Source organism: Dreissena polymorpha, chromosome 1 (genome assembly GCF_020536995.1).
Source record: "Dreissena polymorpha isolate Duluth1 chromosome 1, UMN_Dpol_1.0, whole genome shotgun sequence".
In the NCBI taxonomy this organism is placed as follows: Eukaryota; Metazoa; Mollusca; class Bivalvia; order Myida; family Dreissenidae; genus Dreissena; species Dreissena polymorpha.
The window spans coordinates 33,802,639-33,817,589 of NC_068355.1; the positions used below are offsets into that span (position 1 = coordinate 33,802,639).

At 33.4% G+C, this 14,951-nt stretch overlaps 1 protein-coding gene across 2 annotated transcripts in view; it reads left to right on the top strand.

Annotated features, from left to right (window-relative positions):
- Positions 1-2,231: 2,231 nt before the first annotated feature.
- Positions 2,232-14,951, top strand: part of LOC127875984 (uncharacterized) — a 15,232-nt gene continuing 2,512 nt past the window's right edge. The window contains exons 1-5 of one of the 2 annotated variants that reach the window (XM_052421931.1): positions 2,232-2,429; positions 3,792-3,911; positions 5,012-5,164; positions 5,607-5,694; positions 6,259-6,374. In XM_052421931.1, coding sequence (XP_052277891.1) covers positions 3,870-3,911; positions 5,012-5,164; positions 5,607-5,694; positions 6,259-6,374 — 399 coding nt within the window. In that variant the 5' untranslated portion in view covers positions 2,232-2,429; positions 3,792-3,869. Of the gene's footprint in view, positions 2,430-3,243; positions 3,351-3,791; positions 3,912-5,011; positions 5,165-5,606; positions 5,695-6,258; positions 6,375-14,951 lie in introns of those variants that run through there. The other variant, XM_052421174.1, reaches the window with a different exon arrangement.

Here is a 14,951-nt window from a genome sequence, read left to right on the forward strand (position 1 = left end):
AAAACAACAAACTTAAAATTGTTTGGAAGCACATATTTCTACGCTGGCAAACAAGGGAGCTTAATGCTGTATGTTTATGACAATTTACAGGCGCGATTGTCTCCCTTAGAAATTCAAGGGAGTGCATGATTATATGCAAGCGCAGCTGTTTCACTTTGTCGCTAAACATTATTGAACACTTAATTGTAATTTATACATTAACAACAGGTGTTTGAACCTTTAAACGTGTTAAACGATGCTATTAAGGTTTTAAATTGCTATTTATACGCAACTTTATGAAATACGCGCTTAAATTTTGAAAGACAAAGTGTCAGTCATATAATTTAAAAAAACACCTGATGAGGTTTTGTTACCACGACGGGCATACATATTTTTCAAGCTTAATTTCGAAAACTTGTGTAATGCGTACATTTAAAAATATGACTCATATTGGTGTACGGAAGAAACACCCTCCGGAAGGAACACCCTTCCCTGAAAACAGCATAGCGGAAGAAACCCCCTTTCACATTTTGCATACGCGGAAGAAACACCAGCGCTAGTTTTGCATATGCGATTAAACCCCCTTCCAAAGCGGATCAAACATCCTTCCATAATGAAATCAGAGACAAACGCACAATGCCCGCAGTAAGCCATTATGTACTATGCAGTTAAAAGAAAGTAATTATGAGTGTTTAACAAAATCAAGACAAATTCACACGAGCCGCAGTTTATCGAATGATAATTAAAGAAACCGTTCATGACACAACTTCTATTTATTAATTTTGAGTGTTTAAGGAGAGTATGCACGATTTTGTCAAATATTTATGAAATTATATAAAATGTGTAAACAACGATATCTATTAATACGACACACGAACACTAACTTCGATCCTAATAAAAAGACGAATGCTTCGGTTATTGTAGACAAATGTGCACTAAATATCTTCGTCACAATCGGCTCGGGCGCTAACTTGTCTTTGCTGCATTTCATGAAATTTGACTTCAATGTATAATTCTTCGTGACTATTTTGTCTTATTGTGGCATATTTTTATCAATATAGTACAATTTTACACATACAAAAATCATATAATCTCACTTAAACTAGTGTAAGACAAATTCACACGAGCATCTCATCATTAACATCTTGTAAACAAACTGCCGGTACACTTCTTTAATCAGCACAATGTAGTTTGGCAATATATTTTCGCACCTTCATTTAATTACGTATATTCAATGTCCTTTAATGTACTGGCCATTGTTGATAATGATGAGAAGTTGTGTCATGGTCGGCGCCTTTCATTCATTTTTCGAAAAAGTGCGGCTCGTGTGAATTTACACAGAAGAGGAAGACCAGGACTATTCACCAGACTGCGATATTGTCTTTGTGCCAACAGTACAGCAATGGGGAGGAGACCATCCGCGAGTTCCTGCAGGCCATCGGTTATAGCATTTGACTATAATTGTGTGTTTTTAGGGAAGAGTGTTGTTCATTCCTTGCTGTTCACGCATTTTTATGCATCTACATTAGGTCTTTTATGTATCATATGCCTGTTTTATCGTTAATAAATGCGTGTCTTTTTCATCAACAATTTGTTTATTTCTTTTTTAATATATGCTTGTTTGATCTTTGTTAATAAATGTAAATATATATTATTATATTTTTGTATATTTTATCCTTCAATAATAATTATCCCCCTCCCCCGATCATAAATTATTCGCTTTATTACCATCTTGATTAATTTTAACTACCAAGTATCTTTCAAAAGGGTCAATTATCACGATAGTGATGTTTGAGATTCACAGCTTGAATATTTAATGTGTAACATTAACAACTTGTGAACAAACGGCCGGTACACTTCTTAAATCAGATTTTCGCACCTTCATTAAATTATGGATTTTGATAACAATTAGGAAGGGGGTTTATTCCGCCTGTTTGAAAACTTGAAGGTTTTTTTTTCCGCTATGGAAGGGTGTTTCTTCTGTATATGCAAAATGTGAAAGGGGGTTTCTTCTCTATGCCGTTTTTAGGGAGGGGTGTTTCTTCCGAAGGGGGTTTATTCCGGTTATCCTCATATAATCACCACCTTTTTCAAACAAGACTTTTGAATACAAATAAGCCTGTGTAGTCCGCACATGCTGAGCTATGATAACACTTTCCGCTGGTATTGTATTTTTTGTTTAAATAAAGTCTCTGCTTAGCGAAAATCCATTTCGGCGGAAAGTTTTGTTCATGATAAGTCCGTTCGGACTGCACAGGCTAATCTGGGACAAAAATTTACGCTCCAGTATAAAGCCTAGTGTTCTCAAATCCTTGCTCAAAATATTAAATTCCACGTTGATACAAATATTTCCTTTTCTCCTTTTCCAGACGCTACATGTATTAGTTGAACCAATCAACGAGTTTCCGCCGTACTTTTTCGCTCGTCCATATAACATAACCATCAGCGAGGTAAAATGTAGCATTTAGTTAAACTTAAAACCTATTTATTTAGTAAGATTGTATCGCACACCTTGCTTATTTAATCGCTCTCGAGTCTGTCTCCTGTGCGACCAGTACTTGATGGCTTCTGGGGAGGCCTAAAGAACGCTCTCACAGTAGGGATTGAATCCGTGATCTCCCTGTTTCTAGGAGGTCGCTATACCCACTAAGCCACGGTCTATGTATTTATTTAACAGGTAAATTATATCAAAGTTTGAACGAACGGAATATCATTTCGGTTATAGAGAAAACTGAGAGACATAAACTGATGATGTAATAATAGTATTACATTATTTTTCGTAAGGCATTTTTGTTCGTAAGGCATTATTTTTCCGCGCTCTGTGAAAAAGGGGTTTAATGCATGTGCGTAAAGTGTCGTTCCAGATAAGCATGTGCAGTCCGCACAGGCTAATCAGGGAAGACTCTTTCCGCCTAAAGTAGATTTTTGCTAAGAAGAGACTTTCATAATATCAAAATATCATAAAAGCGGAAGATGATTAGCCTGTGCTTATCTGGGACGACAGTTTACGCACATGCATTAAATCCCCTTATCTTGGACGACAGTTTACGCACATGCATTAAATCCCCTTTTACAGAGCGAGGTTCAAATGATTTTACAGAACAATTATACATTTACTTAAAATTTGCAATATGGTTATACAAAAAAAACTTGTGTAAAATTAAACTTATGTCCACGATTAGGCTGATAAATACTGTAATACGAATAATACGGATTTTACAGTAATTAATGTGATCTTTATCCCATATTTTTTACGCCAGAATAACCAAATTGGCGTCTCTGTGTTTGAAGTAAAGTCCAAGATGAGAGATCATGACATTCCCGCGGATGTCATAAAAGAATTTCGACTGGACCAGTATCTTATTTCGCAGGTGTGATACAAATGTACGCGATTGTGTCTTGTGCGTGAGTGATTGCGTATATGCGTTTGGATGTTAGATTTTGGGATATGGGTGTGTACTTTTTAATAATTACTAACCGTTCAAAAACAATTAATGGCATCGTTTTATTTGCACATGTAAAAGCGTCTCTGAATTTGGTTGCGCTTCCGTGTTTACGTTCGCGTGTTAGTGTTTATGGTTTAGTGTTTTGTGCATTTATAAATGGTCGCTAGTTTGTTTGTATGTGATTGGATGTATGTGAAAATGATTGCATATCCGTGTATATGAACGTGTGTCATTGTTTATGTTTGCGTATTTAGCGTTAAAGACGGTTTTGTGTGATTGCGTGTATGTTTAAATGATGTTTGATGGCTTGTTAATTGCGAAGGTTGACGACGAAATTTATATCATAACAATATGCTGAATTTGCAGTACGATGGGCGGCGATATTTTGCGATCAACAGCTCGACGGGCGTGATTGAGAGCCGTAATACGATTGACTACGACACAATGGGTAGAACCAAGTTCTTGATGCTGATAATCGTCGCCGTGGTATGTATCTCATCGTTAGTAAACGTATACACATTCACACTTGCATGCATTGTTCTTTATTTTTGTGAAGTTGTGCATGCTTAATTTAGATCTAAGTTTGTTCTGATTATGAGAGATAAAGCAAGATATATGATACATATAGATCTAGAAGATAAAGGAAACATCTCGTCCTAGAAAATCTCAATACCTCTAGAATATATATATATATTCACTAGTGTATTCAGTCCTGCCAGTTTTTAAAAATCCGTTTGATGTTGTTAAATAAGCCTTTGCTGGACACAGCGAACATTTTTCGGTCATAAACGCGACATCAGAAAGAGTAACACACACTGTTGACATTTTTAAGCTGAATGGGTCAAGTTCCTTCACCCCCCGGGTACTACTTCCCCGTACCCTGGGTACTTTTAAGTATACTTCACCGTACACCGATTTTCAAATGATACTGTTGGGTACCCCGGTATACTTACAGGTAACCAATCTTTCATAACCTAATAAAAAATGATGAGATACAACATTTAGTGTAGATTTATATAAGGTAAGGAGATTTCATTCGGGTAGAATTTGACACTAATATATTTAGAGCTATATATAAAATGATCAATCTACTTACGTTATTTATAGTGTGTATATCGTTATGCCACCTATTTTCGGGATGTACTTTCGATTTCACATCGTAAACTTGTATTACTGAATAAACTAAAAATATGAAAATATGAAAACTTTTTTGTAAGTAATGTAGTATACCAGTTGGGATATTTTAATCAACTTAAACAAAAAATCTATATTTTAGAACGTTTTTTCGTCAATCTCTGGCGCGCGGCCGACTCGGGTAGGTTGAAATATATCGGGGTACTCAAAAGCACTATTTGAGCATTGGGTTACGGTGAAGTATACTTCAAAGTACCCGGGGTACGGGGAAGCAGCACCCGTGGGGAACTTGACCCATTCAGCCATTTTTAAAATTGAGTAGACTAAATGAAAACAACAATTCGTTTTAAAAAACTAAAAGTAAATGTCGCTCAGGATTTGCAAATATAATATTTCAGTCGAACGATTGTCTGTATTTTGAAGGACATTTATATATTGTCTGTATTTTACAGGATGTTGATGGTCAAAAAAAATCCACAACGTTGAATATCACCATTATGGATGTGGACGACCTCCCACCGCGTTTCTTGCGAAAACCGTGTGATGACGTCACCACAACATGTGACTTCACCATTTACACAGCAGAGATTGATCGTCATTTTCAGGTACCCGGTTGAGTAGACTGGGAAAAAACATGTATACAATTTAAATACTTAACAGTGTTTTTTCACATGCGTTAGACGAAATGACTTGAGCAAGAACGATTTACTTATAATATTAACTACAAGTTTAATGTATACACAATAGGTTTGTGTGATGGTTGTCAGTGTAACTTGTTGGAAGTAAATGTTATGTGCCCATGGTGTTGTCCACATATTCGGATATTTCTGTTAAATGCTTATCTAATTGCAATTATCTATATACAACCAAATCTTTATAAATACACTTAATTATTGCATAGATCTTTGATTGAAATATTCTGCATCCAGGATTTAGACCTCGTCATTGGTAGTTAATTAACATCGATTATTTATTTAAAAAATAGCAAGATTATCATGTTATAATTATGTTAAATGTTCGGAAGTGTATTTCTGCTGAATATTGTAGGGCTCGCTGGATGTCCGACCCGTTCACGTGTCTGCACGAGACGGTGACGTAGGTCTTAATTATGACGTCACATATACCATAGAACCAGGTCACGCGACATTTCCTTGTTTTCTTTCTTTACTCGAAACCACGCGCGTCTTCTTCTTAATAATATTTTTTTTTTATTTGATACAAAAAACGTGAATATAATTGGTGGAAAGTCACAAAAATGTCAAAAATATTAGGGTTGAAAAATGAAATGAAATAACCCTATTCGTTGATTCTCAATAAATCTAATCAAACTATGCAAATTTTACTTAAATGTCCTGACTAGAGTTACGTACTGTAAAATCATTATTAGTCGTGTGACATTAATTTTCGTTCGTTTCGTTGAATGACCGATCCACGAATTCAACACAAACACATCGGGAAAATAATCGCCGCAAATTTATCTTCTTTTCCAAAATTCGGAAATCAACAAATTTAAGTGTCCGAAAAAAATATGGGTGAAAAACCACGAAATGTCATTCGGGTGCATATTAATGATTTTACAGTATTTGTTACAAATATATCTTCTGTTTCCCATGTGTATTTATGCTTTACAAATAACCTTTGTTTAGTTTTTAAATCATCAGTGTTTTTATTAATATCTAACAATTTGTTTTTGCTTTAGATGATGGAGTTGTCGATATCAACAACTTCACAGGAGTGTTGACCGTCACGTCAGCGTTTGAGAACGTCAAGAATATGACGTCAGGCGAGATCCTTATGTTGACGTTCAATATTATGGTAATTGTTGCTTAACGTCAGCTATCTTCACATTTACACGTTTATTGTGTGTGTTCTGTCTGCGTTTTTTCTTATAGGGACTTGTTTAGAGATTGATAAAATGACGATTTCAAAATAATTTTCAAAGATTAAAAAGAATGTATACGTTATGTTTAAACAAGCAAATTTACACTCCCGACTAAAAATATCTTTATATCAGATATATATCTAGATATATCAATATATTATTTTTAAAAGAATAATCATCATTCAAAAATGGTAAAATAATGATAGGTTATTAGACCTGTGAAACTTATTGAATATATTCATATGGAAGTGTATTTACCTAAAAAATACATCCTTCTTTGTGACTGTGTCATGATTCTTGATGGTACTTTCAATTTGTACTTAGACACCTTTTTATGCTTGATTACACATCTTGCCTTTTGTCCAATGTCTATTTACATTTTGCTTAATGGTATCATCCATGTGTACAGATGCAACATTCGTGTTCGTTAATTGCATGCTGCATATGTGTATGTTAGTTTGTACAGAGTGACTTGTGCAATAGGCGCGGTGCATAATGGAATCAAATATTGATACGTTGAATAAATTAACGCGATGGCAAGATGTGAGTTTCACTCAAGCATAAAGCAACATACAATCATGCATGATACAATGATGTCAATTGACAGTCGTTCCGAAATGCTACGGACGACTACGGAAATTTACGGCGTATAACGGAAATTTTATGTCATAGGAGAAGTTGCGCTCTTTGTAAGATATTTGCTACTGAACCGAAATTAACCGCGTGTTTGTAGACGTAACTTTTTTTTTGGTTAATGACTAACCATAATATTTGTACAGTAATTTACCTTCAATAACCAAAGGAATTCTATGGATATATTTCAAGATATGCTACTAATGAATGTATGCAGAGCTCCGGATAAGACGCTTAAAGTCGTAAAAAAATGAATTAAATTGAGTAAAAAAGTAGACTTAAATTCTGTGGGTACGGTTACACATTGGAAAAATAAAATAAGAATTCAAAATGTGTGAACATGCGTAAAACTCAATATCAATGCATATAATGTAAACATTTTATCAATGAGTTCCCACTAGTCTAGGCCCTCATTACAAGTATGAAATCAACAGCACTTTTACGTTATTATGAATAAAAGACCATCTTTAAAACAGTCGAAAAGCCGAACGTTTGCCATTATCTGGTCCCTTTATCGCAAACAGTCTGCTGTAACCCGGCAATTGTTGTGAGCTTTTCTTAGACTATAAACCTAAATGCGGATGTGCAAAAAATTATACTAACCTGTAAAAAGGAATTAATAATAGACTTTAAGGCTGGATTTTTTTATAAAGTGTAAACCAAGATGTTGATGAAAAAGTTATCTGTAACTCTGCATGTATGTTGAGAGGAAATCAATTACATAATTTCAAATTTACTAGAGTACTTTTATATTGCACCACATAAAATGCTATAAAACTATGTATTTTTGTCAAACTCTTTCACATATGAAAGAGCTGTTGGTCATGCTTCTTTAAGTACATGTAGATGCATGACACAATTTAGATTAAGCAAAATAAAACACTAGGTATTTGCCAAGATTCATAAGAGTCAAATATATACGAGCAGTAAGAGCGTAATCGTGCGCAGCAAGACTTACTCATATAGAATTGAAACTCTTATTGCTTTCTTTCGAAATAATTTCATGTGTACGATCTAATATGCAATATGCCCGGTGTTTTTTTTTTAATTCGGATTAATGCTCCGTTTTAGATCCATAATAAATGAATGATTCAATATGTTTTTTTAATTAACACCGGATTAATGTTCACCGACATGTTTTCATACAGATAGTATATAAATATTAGAGAGCTTAACAAAAAAAAATACAGTAAGCCCTGTTCTCCCGGCACACGAGCTGGACACACAGGTGGTTAGCGTGTGGCTATGATAATAATTAGTGAAAACATCTTTTTGAATATTAAATAATCATATTATAACGAAAAATCAACTTTTCTTTACAAAAAATTCGCTATCGTTTTATATATAACAAGGTATCCAACTTGAAATAAACCGAAAACGGGGTGCATCGTTTTAAACAGCCATTACTAAATCAATTTTGCAGCGATTTTCATGAACCCGGTCTTATTCAACGCAGAAATGAATTTCCTTTTAGGAAATTTATATATCTTGTTATATTTCTAAACATGCTGGGTCAAATTTTAAGAAATAACGCTATACACAATTTGCTTGACCCAGTTGTGATCGATCAGACCATATTTATGAATGAAATCTCCACTTGTAAAGACACACCTCCGCATTTGACCAATGAAATCACTCGTGTGTTTAAAATGTCAGTTAGTTGAAATGCATGTAAACAAAGGTTTCAAAATGCGCTGGACAGTAAGTTTTGATGCATAATGCAAGGGCAAGCACGGTAAGAATGTTTTTTCATACGTTTTATTGAATTATGGTATCGAGGTTCGTGAACTTTGCAGGGAAAATGCCACTTACCCCGTGAAGATTTCAGTCATGAATACGGTCTGATCGATCACAACTGGGTCACGCGAGTTGTGTATCGTGTTATTTATTAAAAGTTGACCCAGTATTTGTAAAAATATTGCAAGACATATATAAAGGAAATTTATTTCTGCGTTGAATAAGACCAAAATTGTGAAAATCGCTGCAAAATTTAGTAAGTAATGGCTGTTTAAAACTATGCACCCCGTTTTCGGATGATTTCGAATTGGATACCTTGTTATATATATATATATATATATATATATATATATATATATATATATATATATATATATATATATATATATATATATATATATTTGATAGTGAATTTTTTTTATAGAAAAGTTGATTTTTCGTTATAATATGATTATTTATCATTCCAACAGTGTTTTCACTTATTACTATCATAGCCACACGCTAACCACCTATGGCTGGACATGCACCTTTAAAAAACGCTATATAAATTCAAGTACTTATGCACTTAATTGATTGTAAACAATGACGATTGAAATCCGTGCGTTGGAATTTTTCTGGTAACCAAGAGCGACGTCAACGTTCATGACTGACCTGTTTATATGACATTATTTTATTTATTTTTTTCCAACTTGATTGAAAATTACGTTTTATGATATTTTAATACATGTAGTAGAAGTAGTTGTTTTCTCAACGAGGAGTACAATAGTTGTACTCAATGCCCCAGATAATTATTTGGGAAATAGGGTTTTAACCCATCGATTTTGAAAAATAGGGTGATTTCATTCTTGAAATAGGGTGAAATGATTTATAAAATTGAATACCTTAAAATCATTGCTGCTTTACTTTTGTTGAAGCTGCACACTTGTATTGATTTAATAAAACTGTTAACTATTATAATTAACTGAAGTTTCATAACATCTTTAATCCTTGAAACTGTCCTTAATATAAACTTTAAACTTGAAAAAAAAATCGATAACACGAATTATTCTGCACTTATTGGCTCTTGCTTCGAAAAAGTTTGCAATCGACTGATATTTTGGCGCAACAATCGCGGACGTCTTTTAACCTCTTTTAAACATTTTGATTTCGCATCCTAATAGAAACTGAAAGTACAGACGCTTTACAAATACATGCACAATGAGCGACGAATTATGTCAGATTGAAAACGCATGTATGTCTTCGTCAATTATATGGTCAGACTCTTTATTTAACTGTGAAATCTAGTCCGCAGAGCGTTTTAATAATTTTGACTGCTCCGTTATCCGTGCGCTTGCTGAATGAAAGCGTCGTCGTGTTACGATAATAATTCCAAAGTTAAGAGAAAATTCCGACTAGGGATGTGCCACACTTCCAACACATCAGCCCCGTTATGTCCTGAATAAATTACATGTATAATTTCTTGAGTGCCAATTGCTTCTTACACATATCAAAAACATTCACGGCAGTCAATTCATTGTGTAGGCCTACTGGTCTTCATGGCAATAATAAACGTATTTAGTTTAATGGAGATTATATAACAAAGGGAACTAATTCAGCTTATTCAGTTTACTAATCAAAGTGATTCAAATGTTTTCGCTTTTTTCTGAAAAGTAATTTATTCAACATACGGTAAAAAAATGCGCGCCACCTGTTGTCATAATTTAGTAACTTGCATTCTGCATAGTTGCATTCTGCTTACTGCCTGTTGCTAATTGCCGTTGTTAATGACGCTTAGTGGCAAAACCGATTATGACTGGTTTCAGGAACAATGAACACACAAACATTGGATAGTCACCAAGCATGTTGCAACAATCATCAAGTATAACCGATAGAGAACAAGCAGGTTGGAACTCTCATGAAGCATGTTAGAAAAAACATCACGCATAATGTAAATTTTTATCATGAATGATGTAATGTTGCAGCAATCATCAAGTATAAACAAATAGACAACAAGCAGGTTGGAATTGTCATAAAACATATTAGAATAAGCATCATTCATAATGTAAATATTCACCACGAATGATGTAATGTTTACCTAAATACACTTCCATATATTCATGACAACACATAAACAAAACGCATCCCAGTAAACAGACGCTTTTATTGCATCTAGTATGCTATTCATTGTGTCACACCGGTCTTACTGACCTGTGTGAATGCGCGCTAAGGATTGTGGGAAACGAACTTTTTTCCATCATGGCGTTGGTAAACATAATAAACACGGAAGTGAAAAATGGTAATTAATTATTATCAAAAACAGGCCCCATCAAACCGGGCCAGCTGTAATATATACATGGATGCAGTTTGTGCTTCAAAAGGAGCCACTTTTTATGTCAGTCTATTGTTTGTAAGAATCACTAAACACGTAACTTAGACTAACTAAACACGTTGCAAGACTGTATCTTCGAAATAGTAAATAAATCAAAATCATAAATAAATATTTATAATTAAATACCTGCTAAAATTTGAGAACGTAAACAATTTAAAATAAACGCTGTGAACATTACAAGGAATCTTACATGTAGGCCTCATGTGTGAGAGGATTAATCAGGGATAAAATAAATGGAGTTCAAAGGATCTAACATTTTGAGGAGGACGTCATGGTATCTTGGACATTTGGCACTTTCATATATTTATTTAGTAGATACTGAAAATGCTGAATGTGCTAATTGCAACATCAAAGACGAGCAGGTGAGATTTTTACAGCTTTATTTTTCTTGACAATGACATAATGTATGTTTTCCATTTAATTTATATGGCGCTCTAGTCTTATTTATAAGGCGCGCAAAGAATTTAGAGATACTTTTTATATGGGCTAAATTCTTTGCTACAAATATTACCTATATAAAAAGTAGCTTAATATTTAAGAGCGTCAAAAAATTGGACTAATGGCGCTCAATTTTAGCTCGGCTGTTTTCGGGGAAAACCCTAGGTATTGTCATAGACAGCTCATCATCAGACGTCCGCGTCGTGCTAAAACCTTTACATAGGCTCAAAAATCAAAGTGCTTCCACCTAAAACATTGAAACCCCACATGTATATGCACCTTGATGATTTCTACACACCACACCCATTTTGGGGTCACTCGGTCAAAGATCAAGGTCACTAACCTCTAAAAATTCTTTTAATAAATTTCATTTATTCAAAACTGCACCGCAGCCTAGCTTGGCACCCATAATGTGGTGCTCTTGTTTATATATAATTTTAAAAATGTATTAATAACCAGAATAGTTGATGCATGTATAAATAAAAAGATACAGCCATGAACAGTGTGTTTTAATTTTTAATAAATATGCTTTGATTGCGTATATGCCAAACAATGAAGTCCATATATTGTTAACATTTTTAAAATGTTGAATGTCGCACATTACGTACCAGTCCGTTTATGTACCGACACTTTATGTACCACTATCTGACACTTTATGTACCATAGTTATAATATAAAGAGATAACTAATTTAATATGAATGTGTGTTATTGATGAAATGTATTTTGTGTGATAGTATTTATGAATTTAGACTTATAGATCTATATTGGCCATAGATTTTATATTTTGTCAGATTGTCTAAGTGTCACTGAGTGTCTAAGTTCAATTTATTAGCCCAAGTACATGTAGTACTTAATAAATGATTTATTAGTCTTACCTGAAATTGAAGTAAATTATAAAAATTCATTTGTCTCTTATCTTATCCTGACTAAGGATTATAAAGTCTAAAATGTTTGTATTATATTGTATAATTGAAATGTGATACTTTGAAGAGAAGAGAGAATGACCTTAATGTTCAAACTGTAAAAAAATCAAACTATTTCCTTCTTTAGACTTTAATCATGTTTAGAGAATGACCTTAATTCATTAGGACTGCTATGAATGAATGGAAATAACACCTATATTTTATGTAGGTGGTACGTAAAGTTTCAAAGTGCCGGTAGTACATAAAAGGTCTGGTACATGTACATAAGGTGTTACACCCTAAAATGTTCATGGTATCAGTGTTTCAATAATGTAGTGTTTCTTATTATGTATTGCTTAGGTTGTTTTGTTTCAAATTTCAAATTTGCATTTATTTTAAAGCATTTTCATTCATTTTGTGTATTCCATGTTTTGTGTAATAAGGTGAATTATGTTGTACATGGCATCAAATATTAATTCATGGTCGCTATGGTGTAGAGAATGATGTCCACTGAGCGAGGGTTCGATCAATACTCTGGGAGTTCTCATTATCGTCTCCATGGACAACAAGTTCTGGTGTACCAAGTAGTAGTAGTAGTAGTAGTAGTAGAAGTAGTAGTAGTAGTAGTAGTGGTGGTGGTGGTGGTGGTGGTAGTAGTAGTAGAAGTAGTAGTAGTAGTAGTAGTAGTAGTAGTAGTAGTAGTAGTAGTAGTAGTAGTAGTAGTAGTAGACTAGTAGTAGTAGAAGTAAGATCAGTAGTAGTAGTCGTAGTTGTTGTTCTTGTTGTAGTAGTAGATAATTTATTAATTAGTAGTAGTAGTAGTAGTAAGAGTTGTAATGGTTGTGTTTGTATTTGTATTGAATTCTGATAATACAACACAATGATGCTGCTGCTAACGATGATGATGATGATGAATATGATAATGCTGCTGCTGATTGTGATGATGATTATATGATGGGACTTTGGTATTATAAAATTTGTGAGGTTCAAACACAAAACCTGTTGGATAATAAAACTTCTCATTTTATGACAAAAGAGCTAGATTGTAGAGTAAAAAATAAGTATAAAATTCCCTAATAGGAAAGCTACCATTAAAGGACCATGACTTGTGGGCTTCAACAAAAGCAATTCATGAAACAGTTATATCTCTTTCAAATGCATTCAATATTGCTGTTCCAATTGATATGCTCAGAAATGCTTCTGGATGGGCATACACCAATAAGTACTTTCCTTCAGTTATTTCTTCTAAAGACACATTAACAACACTGTCGCCCTTAGCAGGAATTCCGGACGCCCGCCCTAAGATGTTCCCTCCCCAGACATTTCCCCCATTTTAGTTTAAGTGCTTACATTACCCCCCCCCCCCCACCCCACAATAAATTTATAATGGTTTGGTTGAAGTATAATCTTGATTTATTATCAAAATGATTATTTTGCGTATGTAATCTTATGTAATAAACTTTTTATATGAAGCAGCTTGTTTGTTGTTTTCTTTGGATTAATCATTCATTATTTTTGTTAAACTGTTTAAGGAGTGCATGTAAATCATTAGAAAGACGTGCATGTTGGTGTTCTAGAGGAATACTAGAGGAATACATGGGATATTCTCAAAATCTTACACATGTTGTTTTTAAAATAATTAAATAGGATCAATTGATGAATTAATTCAGTTTGAGTCAACTTGGGCTGGGTTGTAAAACTATAGTTTTTTGTTGTTTTTAATCCAATTAAATAGGGTACTATGTAACTGTCAAAGAAAATATGCATTCATACGCATATAAGCCAAGTTTTGGATGTCACTGATATTTTCAATTTTACTAGTACCTAATTAAGACTAATTAAAACAGAATTGGACTTTCCTTGCAAAGTATTTATTATTAATAATATAATAAGCTAATGTAATCAAAACATATTGATATTTTAATAATTTAACTCAATTATATTAATAATATTTAAATTTGCCCCAAAAAACTAGGGCAGGTAGATAGGAAGGATTTTTTTTTTTGGAAAACCAGCAGTGTTGTCAGTGTAAAATATTTGTAAAGCTTCTTCAATTTCAGTTTTACATTTTATGACCTGCAACATATTCTATGCTACTTTATTTTACTATGGTAAGTCATTAAAGTGTTATTTATTTTTCAACTATGTAATGTGCTAATCTCATATAATGAATTACTACCCCATTTAAAGATGACACCTAATCTAAATTCATTAATACAATAGTTATAATTGTTTTATTGTAACATACTATTCCACTAAAAAATGACCATCATAGAACATCAATGCTGTGCGTTTACTAAAATTTTCATTGATCTCAATTATTTAAAGAAAAAAATCTATCAGGCACTTATAAAAAAATATAATTAGGGTGTCAAAATTTAACAAACTGAACAAGTCAATTTGAACTTCTCTTGCAATTCAAATGGAGCCA